This window comes from Lynx canadensis, chromosome D1, assembly GCF_007474595.2.
Source record: "Lynx canadensis isolate LIC74 chromosome D1, mLynCan4.pri.v2, whole genome shotgun sequence".
Classification (NCBI taxonomy): domain Eukaryota; kingdom Metazoa; phylum Chordata; class Mammalia; order Carnivora; family Felidae; genus Lynx; species Lynx canadensis.
Window position 1 is genome coordinate 15804821 of NC_044312.2, and position 23735 is coordinate 15828555.

Consider the following 23735-nt stretch of genomic DNA (forward strand, 5'->3'; position numbering starts at 1 on the left):
GGTAGATACACACCAGAAAGTAGCCAGAAAGTGCAAAGCAGTTTATTAACTGTGATGTGGTAAAGGTATCAAGAGGTACAACGTCTGTGCACATGGCCCAACGGTGCACACTCTCCCGCAAAACAAAACAAAACAACAAAAAAAACCACTGTGAAATGCAGCGGTTAACAACAGTCCAAAGCAGGAATCGAACGAATGGAGATGCCTCTTCTGGCAGCGAAGTTTCCAGTTGTGCAATTAAATGACAGTCTTGGTCCGCTCTCCGGGGGTCTTCCCGGCTCCCTTTTAGAACCGTAACTGAGTGACACGACAGAACGTTCAGATCGAGGATTTGGCCTCCGGACATTCTCCTTAAACAGGAACATTCAACATTCCCTCTTGAAACACCAGCGCACGATTTGGGAGTTGCGGAGACCTAGTACCTTCTCCACGCAGCCTGGGGCAAGGGGACCCGTGGGAAACACAAAGCATTTCATAAATTCACATTCGCTAACGGAATTGAGAGCTCAATGCACGAAACTTGTAAGATAGTGCAGCCACGAGGAAAGCCTCCGGCAGCTAAAGAAAAATTCTGAAAGGCTTTTAACCCCCTCTGAAGCTTTCAGAATTCAATTCCCTTTCTAGACAAGGCTGGTCTTCATTCGATGTGCTCTGCATACAGAGCAGCGAAAAGAAAACGAGAGAGAGGGAGAATAGCACCTTAGAAGGTATTAAAAAGAGTACGTTTAAAAAAAAAAAGTTATCTTTCTTCCATCTTTAAAAAAAAAAGGAACTGCTTTTTGCTCCTTTTGGGGGTGGGGGGAAGGCTGTAACCCAGACCTCAATGTAAGAGATAAAGAAGAACGCTGACAGAAGCCTTATGACTGGTGCGACCATAAACCCACGGAGACGACTAAATCCCCAGTCTACTCTCTTACCACGAAGGATGCTGTTGTTTGGTCACTTAAAAAGAAAGGGACTTGTTCAAATCACAATCGAGGCTACAAAATAACATGACCAAGTGGTCACACAGCACCCTTTACCTACAGTGACAAGCTTACTACAACTGGATTAATCCTCATAACACACCTGAAAGGAAATTACAAGAAACCCCAGGCAAACCCGGTTCCTCAATTCATGAAATGCGGTTTTAACTGGGTTCCTGTCACATCATCTCTTTCTCAGACCCACAAAAAGTCTACCCCACAATTGGGTCTCTATCTTCAAATCTCCCAGAACCCAAATTATTTACTCTTGTTGCTCAAATATGTTTTCCCCTCTCTGCTGTGGTGTCAGAGTGTCTGTCACCAGGCTGGCCCCAGACAACCATATACTTGACAAACAGCCCAAGACTCTGAGGCTCAACCACTGGAAATAAACAGTCAATGTGTCTTTGCCTCTTTCACTTCCTTATGTGACCAGAGGTAAATCGTAATATCTGTTAATGAACCAGACTCTCTTATGTATGGACTAGATTAACAAAAGAGGCCAGGCCAAACCCATATCATAATTCTTAAAGGCTTTACTGATGACTTCCAGAACTAATGACCCAAAATTTTAAACATAAATCTGGGCAAAGTGATTTTTTGTGTAACATATGGGGCGTATTAGGCTATAATATGGAAACCTCCCTAGCCACCTAGTGAAGAACCATGGGAAAACAAAACAAAACAAAACAAAAAACAAAGATGGGAGGAGGGAGGATAATTTCTGTCTCTCATAATCGAGAAGTGAACTCTATCGCTCTTTTACAGAAGACTATACTATCAGCCCTTCCGGACATGTCACACGTATTACTTAATGGCTTGTAGAAAATCCCATGTAAATTAAAATTTGAAATCAGTTGCTGCAGGAAAATGGAGGAAGCTGACATAAGGTACTGAGAGAATAGAAATGAGAAGTATAGACTATAGAGAAGTATAGACCTCACTTCCTTATGTCAAATACGACATAAACAAAAACAGTTTGCAAATGCCTTGGTTCACTCATATTTGGCGCATTTTAGAACTCAAAAAAGTTCTGAAGAATAACAAAGGTCAAAAGATGATTTCCGATAAACATAAGCCTCGTTAAAGTAAATCCAACATTTGAACTCTGGAGTGGCATTTGTTAAAAAAAAAAAAAAAAAAAGATGATTTCCTTGCAAATAACTGATAAAATATTCTATACATTTCGCCACAAAAAAAAACCTTTCGAAGCTGCACCTAGCAACACAAAAGAAAGGGGTCCCTCTACGTCACCGTTCCTTTCCTTAATTGGACACTGACGACACTTTAATACTTTAAAAGCCCAGTCAAAGCAAACCATGGGCTCCGGGCCCTACCGACTCTACGGAAATTAGAGTTCCGAGTCACCCAAACACAACGGACGATGTCATTAAACCAATGAGTACATGCTGTGCGCTGATCCGCAGCTGAAAACATTCACGGAGCAAATGCCAAAGAATACTTATCCCAAACATCTCGTCTCGTCGCACATCTGGACACTACAAGCTCCATTTCATTTTTTAAAAATATTTTGGCCTCAGCGGTGTGGCCAACATTTAGGATTTTCCCTCAAGTAACCAGAAGAAAGCACGTAACACGTTCAAGGGCAAAGGCAAAAACAAAAAGTTTCTTTCTATTCAGGAAGAGAATTCCTTCATTCAATTAGAGCATAAGTTATTAGAAGGGGTAGGTAGGAGTTTCTTCTGGGAGTTCTTGAACAGTTCATAAATATAAAAAGAACAGTTGTTCAATAAATAAATGGTTCCTAACGTCTCTACGGATGGCTTCCAGAATCCTCCGGCACAGCGATCCAAGCAGCTTCGATTCTCTGAGAGGCTTTAGCTGCCAGTGGGACAGGATATTTTCTATCAGGTGACTCTCCTTACATCATGAAGCCTTTCATCAATATGTCTCTTCATAGTCTGAATCCTGGAGGGAAAGAAAAGCAGCTGTGGTGTTTATATGAAGTATAATGCCACTGACACCACACCAGGTGTAGTTCAGAGCTTAGACGAAGACCACATTCTAGGACCCCCTCGGATGGAGCTCAGCGTGGGGCGACATTAACGGTGAAATTAACGTCATCGACACACCTACATCCCCATGAAATGTCACAGGACTTCAACATATTTCGTGTCTTTGGGGCTAATTTCTGTCTTGAGACCCTAGTGGTTCCCTTTTCCGTGGCGGATATTCTTTAAAACCTCAACACGCAGGAAAAGGCGCCTGTCTGCAGCAGAACACGCGGGACCATAGTGAGGAGTTGCGGCTTCTGGGTTTCTCTGAGCGCCAACCCCAGCTCCGCCCCTTGCTGGCTGTGTGAACTTTAAAGTTATTTAACGGTCTCTAAGCCTCAGTTTCCTTATTTGTAAAATGGGGGTAATAAAAATACTCATAGACACCTCATAGAAAGGCTATGAGAATTGAATGAGACAATGTATGGAAATCACTTAGCCCTGTGCCTAACACTGTCAGTGCTGTTAAAGATTGGCTACTGGTACCATTATTTTCATTCTTACTCTTATTGTTTATTTTTAAACATATATATTTTTTTAATGCTTACTTATTTTTCAGAGAGAGAGACAGAATGTGGGCGGGGGAGGGACAGAGAGAGAGGGAGACACAGAATCCGAAGCAGGCTCCAGGCTCTGAGCTGTCAGCATAGAGCCCCACGCAGGGCTCGAACTCATGAACAGCAAGATCATGACCTGAGCTGAAGTCGGACCCTTAGCCCCTGAGCCACCCAGGCGCCCCTCACTCTTATTATTTACATTTGTATTCATTACCTCTAACCTCAAGTGGCCCATTAGAACTACCTGGCAGACCACATTTCTCTAGGCCATTCATTTTCCTGGATTACTGTTCTAGCCTTCCCTCCTTCCCCAAACCTCCCTCCAGCACCTCCAGCACCTACTCCTCACTTTGTTGTCAGCTGACGACCTTGCTTTCTCCCCACATTGGGAATAGAGTAGTCGGCAGGGAAGCTTCACAAGCTCCCATCACCGTATGCGCCCACTCACCTGCATCGGGGCCCAACTGTGTGGTCTTCCTTACTATTCTTATGGGTCTGCTCTCCCCGCCTTTATTTAAGGCCAGCATCCCCGCTTGTCTACTGCATCCTGGAGTTACTCCAGCAACCTCCTCTCTCCCTCCTGCAGCATCATTTTTCCCTTTTCTACTGAATCGTTCCCATCACATACACACGTGCCTTAATTTCTCTCATCTTCAACAGAAAGGTAACCCTTGAAACACATCTCCCTGCTACCTATTGCCCTCTTTCTCTGCACCTCTTCACAGCAAAACTCCTTGCAAGAGCTGTTTACACCCACTGTCGCCAATGTCTCTCGTCGTGTTCTTTCTTGACCTTGCCCTGGTCGGGCTTTCTTCCCCGCCAACCCCGCGGAAGCTGCTTCTGCCGAGGTCACCAACGGCCCCCACACCACCAGACCGGCCAGTAATCACCCCTCAGCTCTCATTTTACTTGACCTGACTCAGCAGCAACTGACACAGCTGATCACTTTCTTTTCCCTGAAACTCAAGCTTCACTGGGCTCCCAGGATAGCAAACCCTCCTGGTTTTCTCCTAGCTCGCTGGACATTCCTTCTCAGACTCCTCTACCAATTCTTCTTCCTTTGCCAAGTCTATCCATCTTGGAGAGCTCCAGGGCTCTGGTCTACATCTAATCTACCTTTTCTATCTATTCCACCAGTTGCTAAAGTCAAGAACCAGGGAATTAAGTATCCCTGACTCCTCATTCTTTCCCATATACATGAAACCCACCCATAAATCCTTCTGGCTTCACCTTCAAACTATAATCAGAACACAACCACTTCTTACCACCCTGGTTCAAACCAGTACCATCTTCTCTCACCTGCATCATTGCTAAGGTCTCTTAGCTGGGCTTTCTGACTGTCAGGGTCCCCTGACCATGGTCCTACCTCTTGTCAATACAGAAGCCGGGATGACCCTTTGCAAACAGACATCAGTTCACGGTTCTGCTCTTCTCAAAAACCTCTAGCGCATCCCATTTCATTAAGAATAAACGCCCAGATCATTCCCATCACCTGCAATGTTCTATAAGATTGAGCATTCTCTCTCTGATACCAATGAATACAATTCTTCACCTTGCTTGCTTTGTTCCTGCCACGCTGGCTTCCTGGCTATTCCTAGAACATGCCAATCATGCCCCCCCCCCCCCAGAGCCTTTGCACCTACCATTTCTTCTGCCCAAAATGCTCCTCCAGAACACCTATATGGCTTCCTATCTGCTTCTTTTAGGTGTCTGCTCAAATATCATTTCAGTGATGATGATATCCCCGGCCACCCTATGTAATATCATACCGCCTTCCAGCCATCCCGTCTCCCTTCCCTATTTTATTTTTCTCTATAGCATTGAGGACCATCTGATATAACATATGTTCACTTATGTTTAAAAGATTTCATTAGTGACTGTTTGTACCCCAATTTATGAGAAAGTGACATTTCAGTTGTGTCTTGGAGTTATCTTTCTTTCTTTCTTTCCTTTCTTGTTTTTTAAGTAATCTCTACATCAATGTGGGGCTTGAAACCACAACCCCGTGATTAAGAGTCCTGTGCTCTACGGACTGAGCCAGCCAGGCTCCCCGAGAATGAGCGTTTTCTAGGCATGGAAAAGAATGTAAGCTATGTGAGGGCAGAGATTTTTGTCAGTATTGTTCACTCGTGCTTCCTAAGTACCCAGAATCCTATCTGGCACATGTCAGATGCTCACTAAATAACCGCTGAATGAATTAATATCTGAAAGCTGGATGAAAACCCTCTTACTTTGTGTCATCAAAGTACTCAAACCCCGAAGGGTTATAACTAGGTCCTCTTCAATGGCACTGTCCCTCGCCTTACCCATCACACTCAAGTCTGAAAACGAGAGGAACAAAAGAACGCTGCAGTCATCTGGCCAAGGGCTGAGCTTGGCGATGAGTACAAAGAGAACTCCAGCTTAAACCCGGCAATGACAGGTATGTTTCATACTAGATCGTAAGTTGCTTTTGACCTGTTTCCAATTGCACCATATCAGAGAGTCTTTCCTCCTAGGACCCTGGGACAGCCGCACGAGCCAACCAATCACGGCAAGAGCTTAAAAGGCGAGGGGTGACAGCCTTTTGAAATTTAAATCAAAACTCTGGCCTTCCGACAGGGGTACTTCCTATTGATGAAGCCACAAGTCACCCAAAAGGTTGTATCACGCTGATTCCCCGGGGGGAAAAACTGACACACAGCAGGAAAGTTCAATTCAGGACTCTGAGTCCGACCAGACAAAATCTGCTAGTGTGACCCGGTGGCTTAAAGCACCCATCTTTCAGGGTGTTTGCTGTCAGTTGGCACAGTTCTACATGGTCCCTTCCCTAACCTAAGGACATCACTCTATGCCCATGAGACAGAAAACAAAATAATGGTTAGAATCGGCAGGGGTCGGGGCGCCTGAGTGGCTCCGTCGGTTAAGCATCCAACTCTTGATCTCAGTTCAGGTATTGATCTCAGGGCTGTGAGGTCAAACCCCGTGTTAGGCCCTGCACTGAGCATGGAGCCTACTTAAAAAAAAAAAAAAAAAAAAAAATCAGTAGGGGTCCCCTGAGACCGAAATGCTTTAAGGGAAGACCTTGCCTTGGATCTATCCAAGCATCCTCTGCTGCCTCTGGGAGCAAGGGTCCCTGTAAGTCAGCAGGAAGAAGGAGGGTGAAGAGCAAACCAAGAAATGGCACGGGCTTACCAGGCACTCGGCGCAACGAACACAAAGCCTCGCCATGCAGTCGTCCGCCTCCTCCTGGTCAGTGCTGGAGAAAAAGGACAAACCAGATCTGAACAATGACTGTCCTTGGCACAGTAGAGCAGTTAAGCACGCCACTGTTGAAGTCAGACAGGTGGCGTTTTAAATTCCAGTTCTGCCACTTACTAGCAGGGTGACTAGGCAGGTGACTTAAGCTCTGGGATAAAAAATAACCACATGTAAAACACGTCCCACAGTGCCTGACACATAGGAAGTGCCCAATAAATAGGGGTTGTTCCCAATCGTTCATTTAGAAACGAATGTATGAGCCACCACGGATGAGCCATTGTGCTGAGCTGGGGGTACAGACATAAATAAAACACTGCCCCTTAAAGAGCTCACAATCTCATGGGTGTGTAAAACCTGTTGAAACTTAATGAGTACTTTATGACACGATGTAATAAAATGTTTCAGTCCTTAAGGTCAAACTGCTATGGCAGCAAAGAGGAGGGAGTGGCCTACTCTCCGGGGTGGGGGGGAGGGGGACGACTCAGGGACACTCACGAGAAGGAGACACTTCATCTGGGTCTTCTTGTAGGACAAGGAAGAGTTTTCCAGGCAAACAAGAGAGGGAAAGAGAGGATTCCAAGTGAGAGAAAAGCATGTGGGGGGAAAAAAAAAGACTTGAGGGTATACAGTGTGTTCAGAGAAGCAAATAAGCTCAATGCAGCTGGTAGGTGGAGTGAAAGAGAAGAAATGTCAGGAAACAATGTGACCTAAGGAGGAGGCTTGTTACATTGTGCTTAGAAATAGACATTTTAGTATTTCTACCAAGAGCTCATTACCTGTTTAGCGGGCCCACAGATTCCTTGGAAAGGGCCCTCTCTCTCCGGTGAAATAATGCACACGCATGAACGTGCCCACACACACACACACACACACACACACACACACACACAGAACATTTTAGACCCTCCCCAGGTAAGCGTTCCCTCCCAACGTTAGGAACCCCTGGTATAGACAATGGAGAATGAAAAGGGTTTTCATGCAGACTCTGTCACCTTTTTTTAAGCAGATTTATTCTTAGAGAAAATACTGGATCATGCCTGCTCACTGGCAACATGACGTTTCATAAATGTGATTGGATAATCACAATCCCATTAGCCCCTCAGAGCATCTGCTGACCAAGAACAGATCTTGCTGCTTTAAATCGGTTTTTGCCGTCTGAGGCTATTATTCTTAAGGCCTTCCTCACTGCTTAGGCATTTTCTGTCAGGAGACATCAGCTTGGTGTCGAAACAAGAAGGGAAAAATAACCGACTTGTTGGAATTTCCTGGTAAGTTGGAAGGAATGTGATCTCCTTGGGGATGTATACGCAGAACCATAGCAGAGTCTACTCTGATTTCCAAAGGAGAGAGTAGGACCATACTGTTCACCCCTCCACCTCTCTCTCCGAATTAATATCCACCAGTTTCACCTCCAACCTTCCCTCTGGTACTCCTCGGCAGAACTAAACTTGGCCTGGGAAGAAGGAAAGGCGTGGATTCAGATCTCTGGGTACTGTCCACAAAGCACAGCTCCGAAGAAGAAAGGGACAGGCTGCTCAGGGCTCCAGCTGGACTTACTCATCTGACACCTCAATAGACGACTTCTTGTAGCCAGACTTGTTCCTCTTCTTCAGCCCAGCTGATTTCCTCCCCATCCTCACCAGCAGCAGGACAACCACCACAGCTGAGGGGACGAAGACAAGGACGGAGAGGAGGGCCACAGAGGAGAGCATGATGCCAAACCCTAGATGGGGGGGAAAGGAAAGGTGAGAGGGCGGGACGCGCAAAAGGGCCTCCTTTGACATGAGAAAGCTTTTACTTTTGCTCGTGTATTTATTTATTTTTTTTAATGTTTATTTATTTTTGAGACACAGGCAGAGAGAGAGGGAGACGCAGAATCTGAAGCAGGCTCTGGGCTCGGAGCTGTCAGCACAGGACTCCACGCGGGGCCCGAACCCACGAACCGCGAGATGGTGACCTGAGCTGAAGTCGGGCGCTCAACCAACTGAGCCACCCAGGTGCTCCTGCTCTTGTATTTCTTCTGATTACAACAGGAATAAATTCATGGTAGAAGGGGTAGAAAGTACACAAAGGTACAAAAAGAATAAAAACGTAGCCACGGTCCCACTCCCTAGGATTAACATTGGTATCTACCCGTCCAGTGCTTTCTTGGAGTACGTGGGTAAGGGAGGAGAGTGCACATTTTTAGAAGTATGGATCATATTTTACAGACTGTTTCCAGACCCCTCTTTTAGGTACCATATAATAAATGTTTCTCGGGCCATTAAAAATTCCTTCTGGGTGTTATTTTTTAATGGCAGCATAGTATTCTAGCACACTGAGTCATTTGTTGAACCAGGATTGGAATGCTAGACATTCAAATTGTTTCCAATTCCTTGAATCTACAAGTTACTTTATGATGATCATCTTTGTACATAAATCTTCATATTTACCTCTATTTCTTTAAGATAAAATTTTACATGGTATTACTGGATCAAGGGGCACACAGACTCATACTACCAAACTGTCTTCCAAAAACACTATACTACTTTCTACTGCAGCCAGCAGCATGAGCGTGACTGGATCTTTGAAACCTTGAGTTACCATCTTTTTTTTTTTTTTTAATTTTTTGTTTTTAAAGTTTATTTATTTTTGAGACAGAGAGAGACAGAGCATGAACGGGGGAGGGGTAGAGAGAGAGGGAGACACAGAATCAGAAGCAGGCTCCAGGCTCTGAGCCATCAGCCCAGAGCCCGACGCGGGGCTCAAACTCGCGGACCGCGAGATCGTGACCTGAGCTGAAGTCAGACGCTTAACCGACTGAGCCACCCAGGCGCCCCTAAACCTTGAGTTACCATCTTAACAAAAGAAAGAAGAGGGGCGCCTGGGTGGCTCAGTCCCTTAAGCATCCGACTTTGACTCAGGTCACAATCTCACAGTTTGTGGGTTCGAGTCCTGCGCTGGGCTCTGTGCTGACAGCTCAGAGCCTGGAACCTGCTTCGGATTCTGTGTCTCTCCCTCTCTCTGCCCCTCCCCAGCTCATGCTCTGTCTCTCAAAAATGAATAAATGTTAAAAAAAAAAAATTTTTTTTTTAAAGAAAGAGAGGGAGAAGGGAAAGGAAGGGAGACAGACAGACAGACTTGAGAAAGACCTGTGAAATGATAGGCCATCTATAACGAACCACAATGCCGTCCTGTATCTCTAGGTCTTTGGCTCCAATCCAACTGAGGATTAGAATGGCCACTCAGGAGTCACCAGGGAATAATGTCAAAAAAAAAAAGGTCAGTCCTTAACCTACTTTCCTTGGGTTTCACACCAAAAGGAAACTGCTGCCCTTTCCAACATAAAAGAAGTATGCTGCCCCCCTCGTTAGAGGGGACACCCTTTCAAGACACGGGCAAGAACACGGCTTTACAACTGAGGGCGCAAACGGACTAGGGAAATCAAATGACCTATCTTGCACACAGGTAACAAGCCCCCCTTTACGGAGGGGTTTGCCATGCATCCCACAAGACCTCTGGTCACCTGAAGTTAAAATAAAAGAGATTCACGGGGAAACTAGAACAACAATTGAATGACAACCGCAGGTTGCAAAGTAAAGATTAAGAAATTCATCCTAAGAGACAATTAGCATGGCAGAAGTCCCCACTGACTGACTGGCTCACAAAGACAGGTAGTTTAGCTTGTCCCTGACCACCCGGGCAAGCGCCACAGGAGGCACAAAGCCCCGCAGCAGGTTGGCGGAGTTAGCTTACCCCTCTCTGTGACTGTTAGCTCTGTCACGGGAATGTTATGGTGCACGTCTGGGGGATTCTTCACGGCACAGCTGAATGTCCCATTGTCCTTGAGGGTAGGGTTGCTGATGCTTATAGACGCATCCCCTCTGTACACATCTCCAGCCCAGGAAATTCGATCCCGAAACGTGCCTGCTGTGGTTGGATACTGGAAAGACTGATAATGAAAAATCTAAGAAAAGCAAACACCAGAAGGAAAGAAAGTTCATTTCCAAACTGCAGGGACAATGTAAAGCTCAGTAGGTCCAAAACAAAATGCAAATGCATGATGGGTTTTCTCAGTTGGACTTTTTTTTTTTTTTTTTTATGTTTTGTTCACCTCCATCCTATTTTTTTTATTTTTATTTTTTTATTTTCATGTTTTGTTCACCTCCCTCCTATAGGCTAAAAGAAAAGTTAATACAACTTATCAGGAAAAGGCCTGACAAAAGAGTCCCAGAATCCTAACTCTCAAAGCTCTTCCAAATTCTCCCTGAAGTCCTAACGCAGTAGTTCTCAACTGGGTGGGGGCAACTGGGGCCTCCAGGAGACATCTGGCAATATCTGGAGACATTTTTGGTTGTCACAGGTGGGGAGACTGCCACTGGCATCTAGTGGGTGGAGGTCAAGGAATACTGATAAAAATCCTACAGTGTGCCAGGTAGGCCCCCACAACAAAGAATTATCCAGCGCAAAATGTCAGTAGTACCAAAGCTGAGAAACCCTTCTTTTTTTTTTTTTATAACTTTTTTTTTTTTTTTTTTTTTGAGACAGAGAGAGACAGAGCATGAGCAGGGGAGGAGCAGAGAGAGAGGGAGACACAGAACCCAAGGCAGGCTCCAGGCTCTGAGCTGTCGGCACAGAGCCCGACGCGGGGCTCAAACTCGCGAACCGTGAGATCACGACCTGAGCCAAAGTCGGACGCTTAACCGACTGAGCCACCCAGGCACCCCAGGGAAACCCTACTCTAAAGTCGCAGCTAATTATTTGTATACCACCTTATGGTTTGCAAATGATTCCCATAGATTTACTCACTTGAGTGTCATAACAACGGTGAACTATCCATGGGGCTGGTACAACTATTCCAAATTTATAGAAAGGGAAACGAGTCCAAAAACTAAGCGAGCTACTCAAAGGCACACAGCTAGTAAGTGGGCAAGGGAAGGTACTTGTTCATTCTCAAATATTCTCTTATGATATAGCCAAGCGTCTCTCAAGTTATCTTGGCAATTAACACAAACCCACCCCAAGTCGAATACGTGATCAGTACTCAATGAATGTCTGTTGAATCAAAATGACGTTGCTTCAGATCAATCATCAGACACTTTGTCACCAAACGCACCTCAGTATATGTCTGGTGGTGGGCCAGGCAAGTACTACAGTACAATATGATCTTTCTCTCTTATGCAACGTTTCAAGGCCTTCCTCTTTATCTGTTTGCTTGGTACCTTCCCATTTGCAAGCACTCAATTGCCCAATTTTGAAGAGCAACTTCCCGGAGAAGATGCTGAATCACTTCTCAGTTCCATTATCCATGTATCCATTCGACAAATATTTACGGCACCCCTACTATGCGCTAGGCACTGGGTTAAGCAAAAGGATATAGTGAGAGCCAAACAGGCATAGTCAGTCCCTGCTGTCATGAATCTTCCGGTCTAAGGGGGAAATTCAGATAGGAAGAAATAATAACGTGTGTGACGAGCGCCATGAGACAGGAGGGAGGGAGGGAGGGAGGGAGGGAGCACCCGGCTGGCTCGGTCGGTGGATCAGCGACTCTTGATCTCGAGCCCCACTTTGGGTGTAGAGATTACTTAAAAATCAAATCTTGAAAACAAACAAAGAGGGAGGTGAAGAATGCCGACCACTGATCATCAGCATCTCTGTAAAAGGGCTTGAAGCTCCTCACTGACAAAACAAATCCTGCTGTGTATCTCTAAGATTAATCCAACCTGTAAGTTCCACGTTAAACTGGTGACTCTCTAATACTCGCTAACCGATTACTCAGAATCCTGACTGACTTGGCCTGGACTGCGACATCATGTAACGGGGCTTTAAAAGTCCACTGATTCCAGGGGGCGCCTGGTGGCTCAGTCGGTTAAACGTCCGACTTCAGCCAGGTCACGATCTCGCGGTCCGTGAGTTCGAGCCCCGCGTCGGGCTCTGGGCTGATGGCTCGGAGCCTGGAGCCTGTTTCCGATTCTGTGTCTCCCTCTCTCTCTGCCCCTCCCCCGTTCATGCTCTGTCTCTCTCTGTCCCAAAAATAAATAAACGTTGAAAAAAAAAAATTTTTTTAAAGTCCACTGATTCCAGGGGGCGCCTGGTGGCTCAGTCGTTTGAGCGGCTGACCTCGACTCAGGTCAGGATCTCACGGTTCGTGAGTTCGAGCCCCGCGTCGGGCTCTGTGCCGACAGCTCGGAGCCTGGAGCCTGCTCCGGATTCTGTGTCTCCCTCCCTCTCCGCCCCTTCCCCACTAGCACTTTGTCTCTCTCAAATAAATAAATAAGCGTTTTTAATAAATAAATAAATAAATAAATAAATAAATAAATAAAGGTCCACTGATTCCAATGCAGGTGAGCTTGCTGGCTTTCTAATCAGTCTCACAGAAAAAACAGCACCATATGAGAACTGTTATTTGCATTTAAGGTTTCTGACCCAAGAAGATTCCCACTGCTTGCTCTGTCCTGCTTTTGGCCAAGGAGGCAGAGCCAAATAAGGCCAGCTATAGTTTTCCGATAACTCAAAACAAAATGAACTGTTTTAAGGAAGAGAGACCAGGAATAGCTCCCTTCACTGCAGCCCCCTACCTGGTTCCAAGCTGGGTGGCTCTCAATAATGGGTCCTAAAACAAAACCCAAACCTTATATATTAAGATCAAAGAGAAAGTTTCCCAGGGAAGAACACAGTATAAACAAACTAGGGATACTTTTGAAAATACAGCTATGACATTTGCATCCTCGATAGCATCTATCCTGAACAAAGGATGCTGCTGGAAGCATAAAGAGAAAGCGTTTTTTAATAGCATTGCAATCTCCAATTAGACATCAACAATGGGATCTGGGCCATAAATGTGTGTTATATGTGTGTATAAAGTATATTGCTTCTAACGTTGCAAGGCCATCTGTCACCAACAGCATCTGTCATCAACACGAGGTGCCACCATCCCCTTTGAAGGGAACTATATAAATCAGTGCAGATGTTTACATGCTAGGACACGGTGCCAAGATAAATCTACTGAGTACAGATACACAAACAGATACACCCATTGAGACAACCTCATGCCACAGGAAATGAGCAGCTTTATGAGACAGGATGTCTATGACTGGGACCGATAGAAGTTTTTCTAGCCAGCAGTCCTGGAGATACTCGTGGTAGTACTTGGAATCTGAAAATAAGCTAGGAAAACATGCAAAAAGAAACAACAAACGGGAAACAAAAGTGAACCACATTTCCTCTGAGTTTCTGGCAATTTTTTTTTTCCTATATAGCGTATTTACAAAATCCTCCCATAGAAGAATAAAAAGCCGTATGTGACCAAATGGATGCCATATAGGACAGAAGCTTATCTTTGATTCTAAGATGAGAAGGTCTAAGGGGGGCCTGGGACTTGGAGTAAAAGGACTCCAGAGCTGTGGGTCGGGTCACAGAAGACTCAAAGAAGTTTCCTCAAGAGGAAATACTCACGGATTCAGTACGACTGCTGCTGGGGGGTCGGTACGTCCAGTCTATGGTGAGTTTGTCAGTGATAGATGAAGTCGACCTGAAGGTGCATTTCAACTTGATCTTCTCTCCAACGTAACCCCGGACATGCGCATCCGCTTTAATCTCCAAGGAAAGGGCGATGTAAACGCCTAATCAGAGCAAAGCCCAAACATTTTAAAGCTATGCAGCTGGGCGGGATATACAGATGTGAGTGAACAGTGCGGAGACACTATCATTTTCAGGGCTCTCGGAGTAACAAATGTCTTGTCAGGCAGGCCCAAAAGGCCAAGGAGCAGATATCTGCGTTAACCAAGGAGAGTATTTTTGTCAGTTTACGATATTCAGTCACAGCATGAATGCTTGGGTAAAAATCTGAAACCTAAACACCATCTAAAACCTAAAAAATCTAAAACACCAGCATCTTTCCAAAGACAGACTGTGGTCAAATGAAGTACAAACAAGTCGGTCTGCCCACAGCAGCTGAAAGGCAACGCCACTCACTCCCCCTCGACACGCACACATCCGCCCCACCCCCACTCCCCGCCGGGAATTATGGCAGCTGTTGTGGTCGAAGGGACTTATCCCCAAGTACAGCACAGTTGTAACCCAAAGCTACCGCTGTCTCGACCACCAGCAAAATGAGAACAGGAAACAAGAATAGGGCATTTTGTTTCAAAGAATTTTAGAAAGCTGCTCCGAGGTTCTATCTGGTTGTATTTTATTCTTCCCTCCGGTTAATGAATCCCACATCCACTAAACGTAAATCGTGGGGGAAGAAAACAGAACTATTTAATGCATTCTGAAATGTAAAAATAAAGGGGCACCTGGATGGCTCAGTCGGGTAAGCGTCTGACTTGGGCTCAGGTCATGATCTCACTCTTCATGAGTTGGAGCCCCCGTGTTGGGCTCTGTGCCGACAGCTCAGAGCCTGGAGCCTGCTTCGGGGTCTGTGTCTCCCTCTCTCTCTGCCCCTCCCCCGTTCACCCTCAGTCTCTCTCTGACCCTCAAGAATGAATAAACGTTTAAAAAAAAAAAAAAAAAACAAGATTTTAAAATGTAAAAATAAGATATCGTTTCTAAACCCTCCAGAGATTGAACTCTTTCCAAAACTGGCTCAGATATCCAAATCCGGCATCCCAGTTCCCCCGGGAAGAGCTTCCGCTTTCCTCTGACCCATCCCCTCCGCGTTCAGCGAACGCAGAGGAGAAATTTATCTTCCACCAGGGAGTCATTTTTTAGGAAAGTCACCCGCACTTTGTTTTCACTGCTTCCTTCTCCACTGCAACAAGCCATGATTCTTTCGGCAGGCCAAAGGCGGAAAGGAGCTGCAAGGTTTCAGAAGAGCGCAAACCCACACACCAATCTGAAAACCAGCAGGCCCTCCGGTCGAGGCAAACCCCAGCTGAATTACTTGCTCGCCCTGTGGTCTTAGCAAGTTACTTTAGTCTTCAGTTTCTCACCCTGGTGGGCATGAGAATAACAGCGCTGGCCTCAGTAGGTCACTGCGAGGAATAAATGAGTGAAAATAGGTGTAACACTGGAAAGCCTGCCTACCCCTGAATAAGCACCCAGTGCATGCTAGATGGCTTCAACCTCATTATGGCCACCTCTTCGGTTCTGCCTACACTCTCTCAACCCTGCCCGTCACAGACCCAGCTATGAGTCATCAACGCCTTCACCTCTGTCTGCTTTGAATCATTTTTCTTGCTCTTCTCAAGATAATCTAGTCTGTTCGCATTCCTCTTAAAAGGAGGAGACCAAGGCTGAGCTCACAACTCGAATGAGATCTGACCCATCTCAAAGATAAGGATTACTTCTGTTTCCTCCATCGCATGCACTCTGGCTTTGCCATGCTAGATCTGTCGTTCCTTCTATGACTTTGCAAATGATGTTCCTCTGCCCCAAAAGCCTTCATCCCTCAGCCCCTACTCTCTCCTAAGCCCTCACTCCCGATCCACCTTACTCATTACTCAAGAACAAGCTCAAAAACTGGGAGCTGGAGGGGCACCTCAGTCAGTTGAGCATCCAACCTCGGCTCAGGTCATGATCTCACGGTTCGTGGGTTTGAGCCCCGCGTCAGGCTCTGGGCTGACAGCTCCGAGCCTGGAGCCTGCTTCGGATTCTGTGTCTCCCTCTCTCTCTGCCCCTCCCCCACTCGCGCTCTGTCTCCCTTTGTCTCTCAAAAATAAATAAATGTAAAAAAGAATTTTTTTTTTAACTGGGAGCTGAAAATGGATGGATAATCTACACTCTCCCCATACTACTCCTTTATCCTGAAACGTAAGTACAGTCGAGAGATCTGAAAAGCATGGATTTAGAATTAGATAGACCTGGACCTCCGTTCTAGCCCAGCTACTTTCTAGCTGTAAGATTTGGATCACAGTTGCCTAACCTACTCAAGCTTCAGTTTCCTCACTTGGTAAATGGAAGAGCGACAAGGCCTACTTCCTTGGATCACTGCTAGGATCTAGTAAGATTGAATAAGATAACACAAAAATGCTTAGCATAGCATCTGAAATAGAATCTTTCAATAAATGTTAGCTGTTGTTATTAAATGAACACCACAAACATTCAAAAACCTTCAATAATTCCTTCTTGAGCTGTAGAATAAAATCCAAACAGTGAACAGCCTGGCCCCAAACTTCTGCTACACCACCCACTTACCCGTCCTGTCCATCCCCTCCACCATGCCCAGAATATCCACCATTTCCCAAATTTACTAGGTCCTTTCACACCACTGTGCCTCTCTTCGAATGTGGCATTGTCTGGAAGGCTCTCCCCATTCTTACCAATCCTGCCTGTGTGTACCACCCCCACGGTGCTCACACACCTTCAAGACCCTGTCCAAATAGCAGCCCCCTCTGTGATGCCTTCCCAGATTCATCTGGGTGCAGTTGACTGCTCTTTCTTCACTGTTTTCATAACAAATAGTACATAATGCTCCTCAGGTACATATACTGTTGATTGCCCTCAATTTATAAAGACTATTTCCCCTGTTCGTGAGCACCTTGAAGGCAAAAATTCAGAGGGAAGGGAGCAGACACAGACTGAGAGAAAGAGGTGGACAGGTCACCAGAAATTCTAGTATAGGAACCAAGTGTGCTCATTAGTCACGCAGTCTCTTCCGCTCCCCCTTTTTTACAGTATTTCCAACATTCTTAAGTCCTCTACACCCTTCTCTTTCCAGTGCACCCATTCAGGAAAAGCTCAGCCCAAGATGACCTCCTAGGCTGTGGCTGGTGTACGGCAAAGGAGAAAAATCACACAACTGCACAGATAGTTACCATGAGAAATTCACGGATTCCACCCATAGCTGAGCCCTTAACGAAGCAGCCTTGATCAGCTCCTCTTTCGGATTCCTCACACCTTTGCCATTCTCACCATCCTCTATGCAACCTCCAAATCCCTCTTTCTCAGAAGAAAACGTTTCCTCTTACTTTTTTCAAGAAATGTGAGGCTTTACAAACTGCCCAGCCACGCATTTTCCTGCATCTACACCCACCCATACTTTCAGTCTGAAAGGGTGTGGTATCCCTTTTCCTATGCAAGGCCATCCTCTTTGGTCCTGCCTTGGAGCCCTCCCCTCCAAGCCCTGCTTCAGCAGACAAACCCTCTCTACTATCTTCCACCTCTTCCTTTCCGGAGGGCCCTCTCCCCCCTCAGCCTCTTGGTTTCAACACAAAGAAGTCTCTCCCATCCTTAAAAATGGGTAGACAAATAACAATAAAACAAAATAATAATGATCTTCCCTTAACCCCATGATACTATGTGTTACCAGCTACTGCCCTCTCTTTCGTTTCTAAGCCAAGTTGGTGAAAGAGTAGTATACACCTGGCATCTCCATTTCCCCCCTTCCCATTCACTTCTGGACCCCTATAGCACAATCCAGACTCCACTACCATTTCTGGTAAAGAGCATCATGTCCTAAAACTGGAAAAACTCCAATAGGTACCCTTCTATCCTGATTTTATTGGATCTCTCTAAAGCAGTGACTGCTTGCTCCTAGACCTTCTCCATCCCAAGGCTTTCTTGACAATACACTTATTCACTCACTCACTCTTCAAACATATAGTAATTGAGCATCCATTTGTGTGCTACCCTCTGAGCCTGGAATTAAACATGAGCAAAATAAATATGCTCCCTATTTTGGAGCTTAAAATACATCAAAAGTTCAACATATCAATCAAATCAATCATAAAGACAAACGTATAACCACAAAACCTGGCAAGTACTCTGAAGCAAAGACCAAGAGAGTAGCAGAAATGCAGCTATTACGGTAGGGGAGCAGGGAGTGGTTAATGAAAGCTTCCCTGAAAAAGTTGCTTTTTGAGTTGAGCTCTGAAGGAAGGGTGACAAAGTGAGGAGAGGGAGAGCATTCCCGGTAGAGAATACAACATATGCAAAGGTCCTGTGCCAAGTAGGAACACAGGCAGCCAAGGAACCGAAAGGAAGGCAAACAGCATGAGAGAAAGGGAGATGTGGATGGGTGGTAAGCAGGTCATACAGAACCTTAAAGATTTGGGTCCTTATTCTTAGAGTAGTGGGAAGCCATGGAAAACAGTTAAATGTGGGACTGAGTGAAAAAAAGACATGATGAGGTTTTCATTTTTAAAAGATCACTCTAGGGAAGACACCGAGGAGGAGTCAAGAGTAAATATAAGGAGATTACTTAGAAAACTACTCCAATAGCCAAGTGAAAAATAAAGCTTGAACTAAGACGGTGGTAGTGGACATGGAAAGACACAGGAAGACCATACTTACAAAGTAAAATCAGTAAGGACTGGTGGCAGACTGGTTGTGGAATGTTAGGGAAACAGAGTATCAAGGACGGTTCCCAGGTTTCTGACTTGGTGATACCCATTCACTGACACAGGAAAGACTAGAGAAGGGAAGGGGAGAAAGCGTTAGCTTGATGTCGGATAAGTTTAATGGGCCTTTGAGATAGCCAAGAGATAATGTCAGTGGACAGTTGGTGTAGAGTGAGGGTCGGCAAACTATGGCCCACTGGCCAAATCTAACGTACGATGACTCTTTGTAAATAAAGTTTTATTAGAACACAGCCACATTTATTCATTTAGATATTGTCTAGGGCTGCTTTTGCGCTACTCAAGCCGAGGTGAGCAGTTGCAACAGAGACCTATTGGCCCACAAAGCCTAAAATATTTATCCTCTATCCTTTTACAAAAGTTTGCCGGCCCTGGTTTAGAGCAAAGAAGAAATATGTGAGTTACAGTTATAAGTCAGAATCTCCTTAATGTCCCTCCAGCCCTCCAGCCAACACTCCACACTGATTGTGTCACACACACACACACACACACACTCTCCACATGTGATTTAAGTTAGCCCAAAGTATACGTCTCAAAAAATTTGCTGGAAAGTTATTTAAAGACTCTATGCCTTATTCATGTTCCTCTCTCTGTCTGGAATTTACTTACTCCCTATCTCTAACTGCTACTTCTCCTTCTCCTCCTCCTTCTTCTTTTTTTAAGTTTATTTATTTATTTGGGGCTGGGGGGGGGGGAGAGAGAGAGAGAGAGAGAGAGAGAGAATCATCAGGGGGGGGGGCAGGGAGGCGGGGGAGGGGGAGTGCGGACAAAGGATCAGAAGCAGGCTCGGCACTGACAGCACAGAGGGCTCAAACTCAGGAACCATGAGATCATGACCTGAGCCAAAGTCGGATGCTTAACCCACTGAGCCACCCAGGTGCCCCTCAACTTCTTTCAAGATTGAACTTCGGTGGCACGCCCAGGAAGTCTTCCCTGTAACCTCATGGCTGATTAAGGGCATCTCTTCTGTGCTCCCACAGTTTCTTGCACATTTCTCTCTTAATACCAGACTCTAAAATTATCTATTGGCTTGTCTGTCTTCTGCAATAGAGGCTGAGCTCATCAAAACAGAACCTAGGGCATTGTGGATGCTCAATACTATTCAACTGAACCAAATCAACACAGTTTCCTTTTTATGAAACAAAAATTCTTGCCAAACGAGCATAAAACCTACAAGTTCTGGGCAAGTTTTGGTTACTGAATTAGAGTAAGTACCCCATTAATAAGTCTACCAACAACCAATTTCTTGTTAATATATCTTAACTCCGTATTCATTAGCATGATTTCACCGCAAAGTTATCAATATGTAAAGTCACTTTACTGAAATCTAAATATTGAATAAGTGGGTCTTAAGTATATAGAGAAAAGTAAGATCCATGGATGAACTAAACTAATGTACCTGTCTCTCCCTTGCAGGGAGAAGGGATAATGACCAGAAGGAAGTATAAGGAAGGCTTCTGGAGTACCAGTGACACTTTAAATCCTGACTTAGGTGCCAGTTACCCAGGTATGTTTAGTTTCTAAAAATTAGTTTCTAAAAATTTAGTTTCTAAAAATTTAGTTTCTAAAAATTAAAAGTATGTTACAATCAATAGATGTAAAATAATTTGTCTACTCTACCCAAAAAATAAAATAAAATAAAATAAAATAATCCACTGTTACATTCATTCAGAAATTTTCATCTCTACCCAAAAAATAAAATAAAATAAAATAAAATAAAATAAAATAAAATAAAATAATCCACTGTTACATTCATTCAGAAATTTTCATCCTAAACCCAATGTATTTAGGGATATTTATATTTTCTCCTGAGTAAAAAAGCATTCTTGCCAAGTCAAAATAGCCAACAATAGAAATATAACCATTAACAAGTTTTTTTTTTTTTTAATCTGGGAGGAAAATAAGAATATCACACTGAAACATATGTAATTTTATGCACAGAAGGAAAGAAAAGAATATGACAAAACAAAACTCCAAGTTTTACACACTCAATTTCCCGGAATACAAAGCTGTCAACGTTTGTTTCATAAAAGTGCACACTTAAATGGAGAAAAGTGTAAGAACCCTAGGCTGCCTAAACTATCGTTTCCATGTACTTGACAACTGATATAACGGGACTATGTTTACAAATTGGAGAATTCAAACAAGCTAATCATTTAATGGGTCCTATCTTTGAAGGGGAAAAGCAGATAAACACTGGTGTGAAACAGATTCCAAAAAATGGGTGAACTTTGAAAACATGCTAAGTGAAAAAACCTAGCCACAAAGGAATATATATTGTATGATTCTATTTATGTGAGATGTCCAGAAAAGGCAAATCATAGCAGTAGAAAGTAGATTGGTGTCTGCCCCGGGGCGGGGGAAGGGAGGAATGGGGAGTGACTTAATGCATATGGAGTTTCTCTTTGGGGTGATGAAAACATTCTAAAGTTGATTATGGCGGTGATTGCACAAGTCTGTGAACACCCTAAAAAACACTCAATTGGACCTTTTAAATGGGTAAATTGTATGGCATGTGAATTCTATCTGAATAAAGCTATGTTGAACTTATTTATTTTGAGAGACAGCGAGAGACAGAGCGTGGAGGGGCAGAGAGGAAGAGAGAGAGAGAATCCCAAGCAGTCTCCATGTGGAGCCCCCACACGGGGGCTCAAACCCACGAACCAAACCAAGAGATCATGGCCTGAGCCAAAGTCAGCTCTAAAAACAAAAGACAGGGACACCTGGATGGCTCAGTCAGTTAAGCATCTGACTCTTGGTTTCAGCTCAGGTCATGATCTCAGTGTTCAGGGGTTCCAGGGGCTCTGGGCTAACAGGGCAGAGACTGCTTGGGATTCTCTGTCTCCCTCTCTCTCTCTCTGCCCATCCCCTGCTTTCTCTCTCTCTCAAAAATAAATAAATAAACATTAAAAAATAAAATAAAAGACAAAGATAAATCAATTCAAGTACATACAAGTCACAAACTTTTAAGTTTGAATTATTTGGTCTGCTATAATTGATGGATGCTTTTCTATGTGAAATGACATCAAGTTTACGAAACCACTCATCATTTCTAGATTTTTTTTTTCCCAATAGGACGACTTTTGAATATCTGGGGGATGGGGACAGATGAAACTAGGATTACAGTAGGTCAGTCTACATATTATATTGCAAAATAATTTAGCTGAAAAACTGGACACCTGTGATGACACAGAGAGCTGGGAGGGACCAAGGAGTGTGCTGGCAACATGGATATTAGTCATCAAATAAATAAAAACTTCCTGGCCTTACATGCTAAGATTTAGAACTGATGTCTTTATGTTAAAGCCCCCCTTCAGAAATTCCCTCTTAACCACAGGGAAATTTTATGAAATTAACAATTCACTCTGATCTATTAACATACGACTTCCTGAGAAGACACACACACACACACACACACACACACACAAATATGCAGGACATAATGGCACCCTAAAACGAAGGCAATTAGGTTGGGCTGAAATGTATGCAATTTGAAAATTGCATCAAAGCAAAATGTATCCAAATCCTTAGAACCCGCCATAGCGTGAATACTGCGCTTCTGATATTGGTTAATAGATTAAAATGTTAACAGAAAAGGTATGCCCTTTCTTGTAGTTTAAAATGTCGTTAAAATGCTCCAGCAGTGGCTTTTCCTCAACCAAATGCCTCTCCAGCGTTAACGAAATCACAGCACATCCCTTCCGTGACCAATACCCATTTTACTTCCTAGTCCCTGACAACCACCTACAAAAAACAAACGTGCCAACAGTTACGACTTTCTGTCCCCAAATTACTGAGCCAAACTACTGAGCACTAGAACTGCCCCATCCTAATCAGGGCACACAGCCCACAAAACCACAGCAGGGTCAACCGCTGATAAGTCATCACAGGATAGGACGGGGTGCCCCCGAAGCCAGAGCCCTCCGTGGTTCTATGAAGTCGTGCCAGCACCACAATACAAAGCGAGTCACGCAAAGGGTCCGTCGTCCCCAGCGCTCAGGAAAAGCACTGACAGGCTGCTCAGTGGGTGGCGAATACTGGAAGAGAGGGGCCTCCCCACACCCTCACATTTCCTGCATTGCTAGAAGCCATGTGGGGGCTTTCCTGAGACCCCCCCCCCACCGGAACCGGAAAACCGACCATCTTCCCTAACCCCCCGGCCGGAAGTTGGGGGAACCAGCCGGCGCACTCACCCTGGAAGAGCAGGACGCCCAGCAGTGGCAGCAGAGCGCAGCCACGGCCTCCACCCGCTCCGCTCTGCTGCATCCCGACAGCTCTCTGGATGGTTGCACACCTTGTTTACAGCTCCCAGTAACCACACAGGTGATACCGGAAGTGACGTCAGGGCGGGAGGTCGCGAGAACGCTTCAAATGGCGATTCGAGGTTGCCATAGGAACGTGGCATCTTTCCAGGGCCACACCTGGAACTTGCTCCGACAAGCGATTCTTTTAAGTTTCGAGTAAGAATTAATTACTCCCTGTTGCTTGACGGTGAAGTAAGCCACCGACTTTGGAAAAATTACAATTTATTTGTGTGGGATTCTGCAGTACTAAATAGTCTCGATTCTGCGACTCTCTTCCAGAGGTCTTTAAATAGGTTTCTAGAGTTTTGGTTAGGAGAGATCTAGGAGATCGTACAGCATCAGTCAATAAATATGTATTAGGCCTTCATGATAAATG

The 23735-nt window shown here is 44.8% G+C and overlaps 1 protein-coding gene and 1 long non-coding RNA gene across 4 annotated transcripts; one reads left to right on the forward strand and one right to left on the reverse strand.

Annotated features, from left to right (window-relative positions):
- Positions 1–20: 20 nt before the first annotated feature.
- Positions 21–23390, reverse strand: MPZL3 (myelin protein zero like 3). Of its 3 annotated transcripts, XR_004344184.1 has the most exons (7): positions 23249–23351; positions 14212–14378; positions 10513–10723; positions 8335–8500; positions 7770–8230; positions 6712–6775; positions 21–2894 (listed from the first exon to the last, which is right to left on the reverse strand). XR_004344184.1 is itself a non-coding variant. In XM_030331734.2 (6 exons), exons 1-6 carry the CDS (start codon positions 23319–23321, stop codon positions 2868–2870), a joined length of 708 nt encoding a protein of 235 aa, XP_030187594.1. In that variant the 5' UTR covers positions 23322–23390; the 3' UTR covers positions 21–2867. The 3 variants fall into 3 exon arrangements, 2 of the variants coding, with proteins under 2 accessions (XP_030187594.1, XP_030187595.1); XM_030331734.2 differs by lacking the exon at positions 7770–8230 and having other exon boundaries at positions 23249–23390; XM_030331735.2 differs by lacking the exons at positions 21–2894; positions 6712–6775 and having other exon boundaries at positions 7557–8230.
- LOC115524947 lies at positions 8732–14215 on the forward strand. The gene is made up of 3 exons (XR_003972268.1): positions 8732–8774; positions 9963–10038; positions 14016–14215. It is a non-coding gene; the product is annotated as an uncharacterized LOC115524947 (long non-coding RNA).
- Positions 23391–23735: the final 345 nt, after the last annotated feature.

What these genes read in the sequence shown, in the direction of transcription:
- MPZL3 (XM_030331734.2), bottom strand. Translation starts at nt 23,321, where the DNA reads ATGCAGCAGAGCGGAGCGGGTGGAGGCCGTGGCTGCGCTCTGCTGCCA. An exon ending in GGGCGTCCTGCTCTTCCAGG is followed by an intron (nt 14,379 to 23,248) that starts GTGAGTGCGCCG and finishes TGCTCTGATTAG; the next exon opens with GCGTTTACATCGCCCTTTCC. An exon ending in GCTAACAGTCACAGAGAGGG is followed by an intron (nt 8,501 to 10,512) that starts GTAAGCTAACTC and finishes CCCCCCATCTAG; the next exon opens with GGTTTGGCATCATGCTCTCC.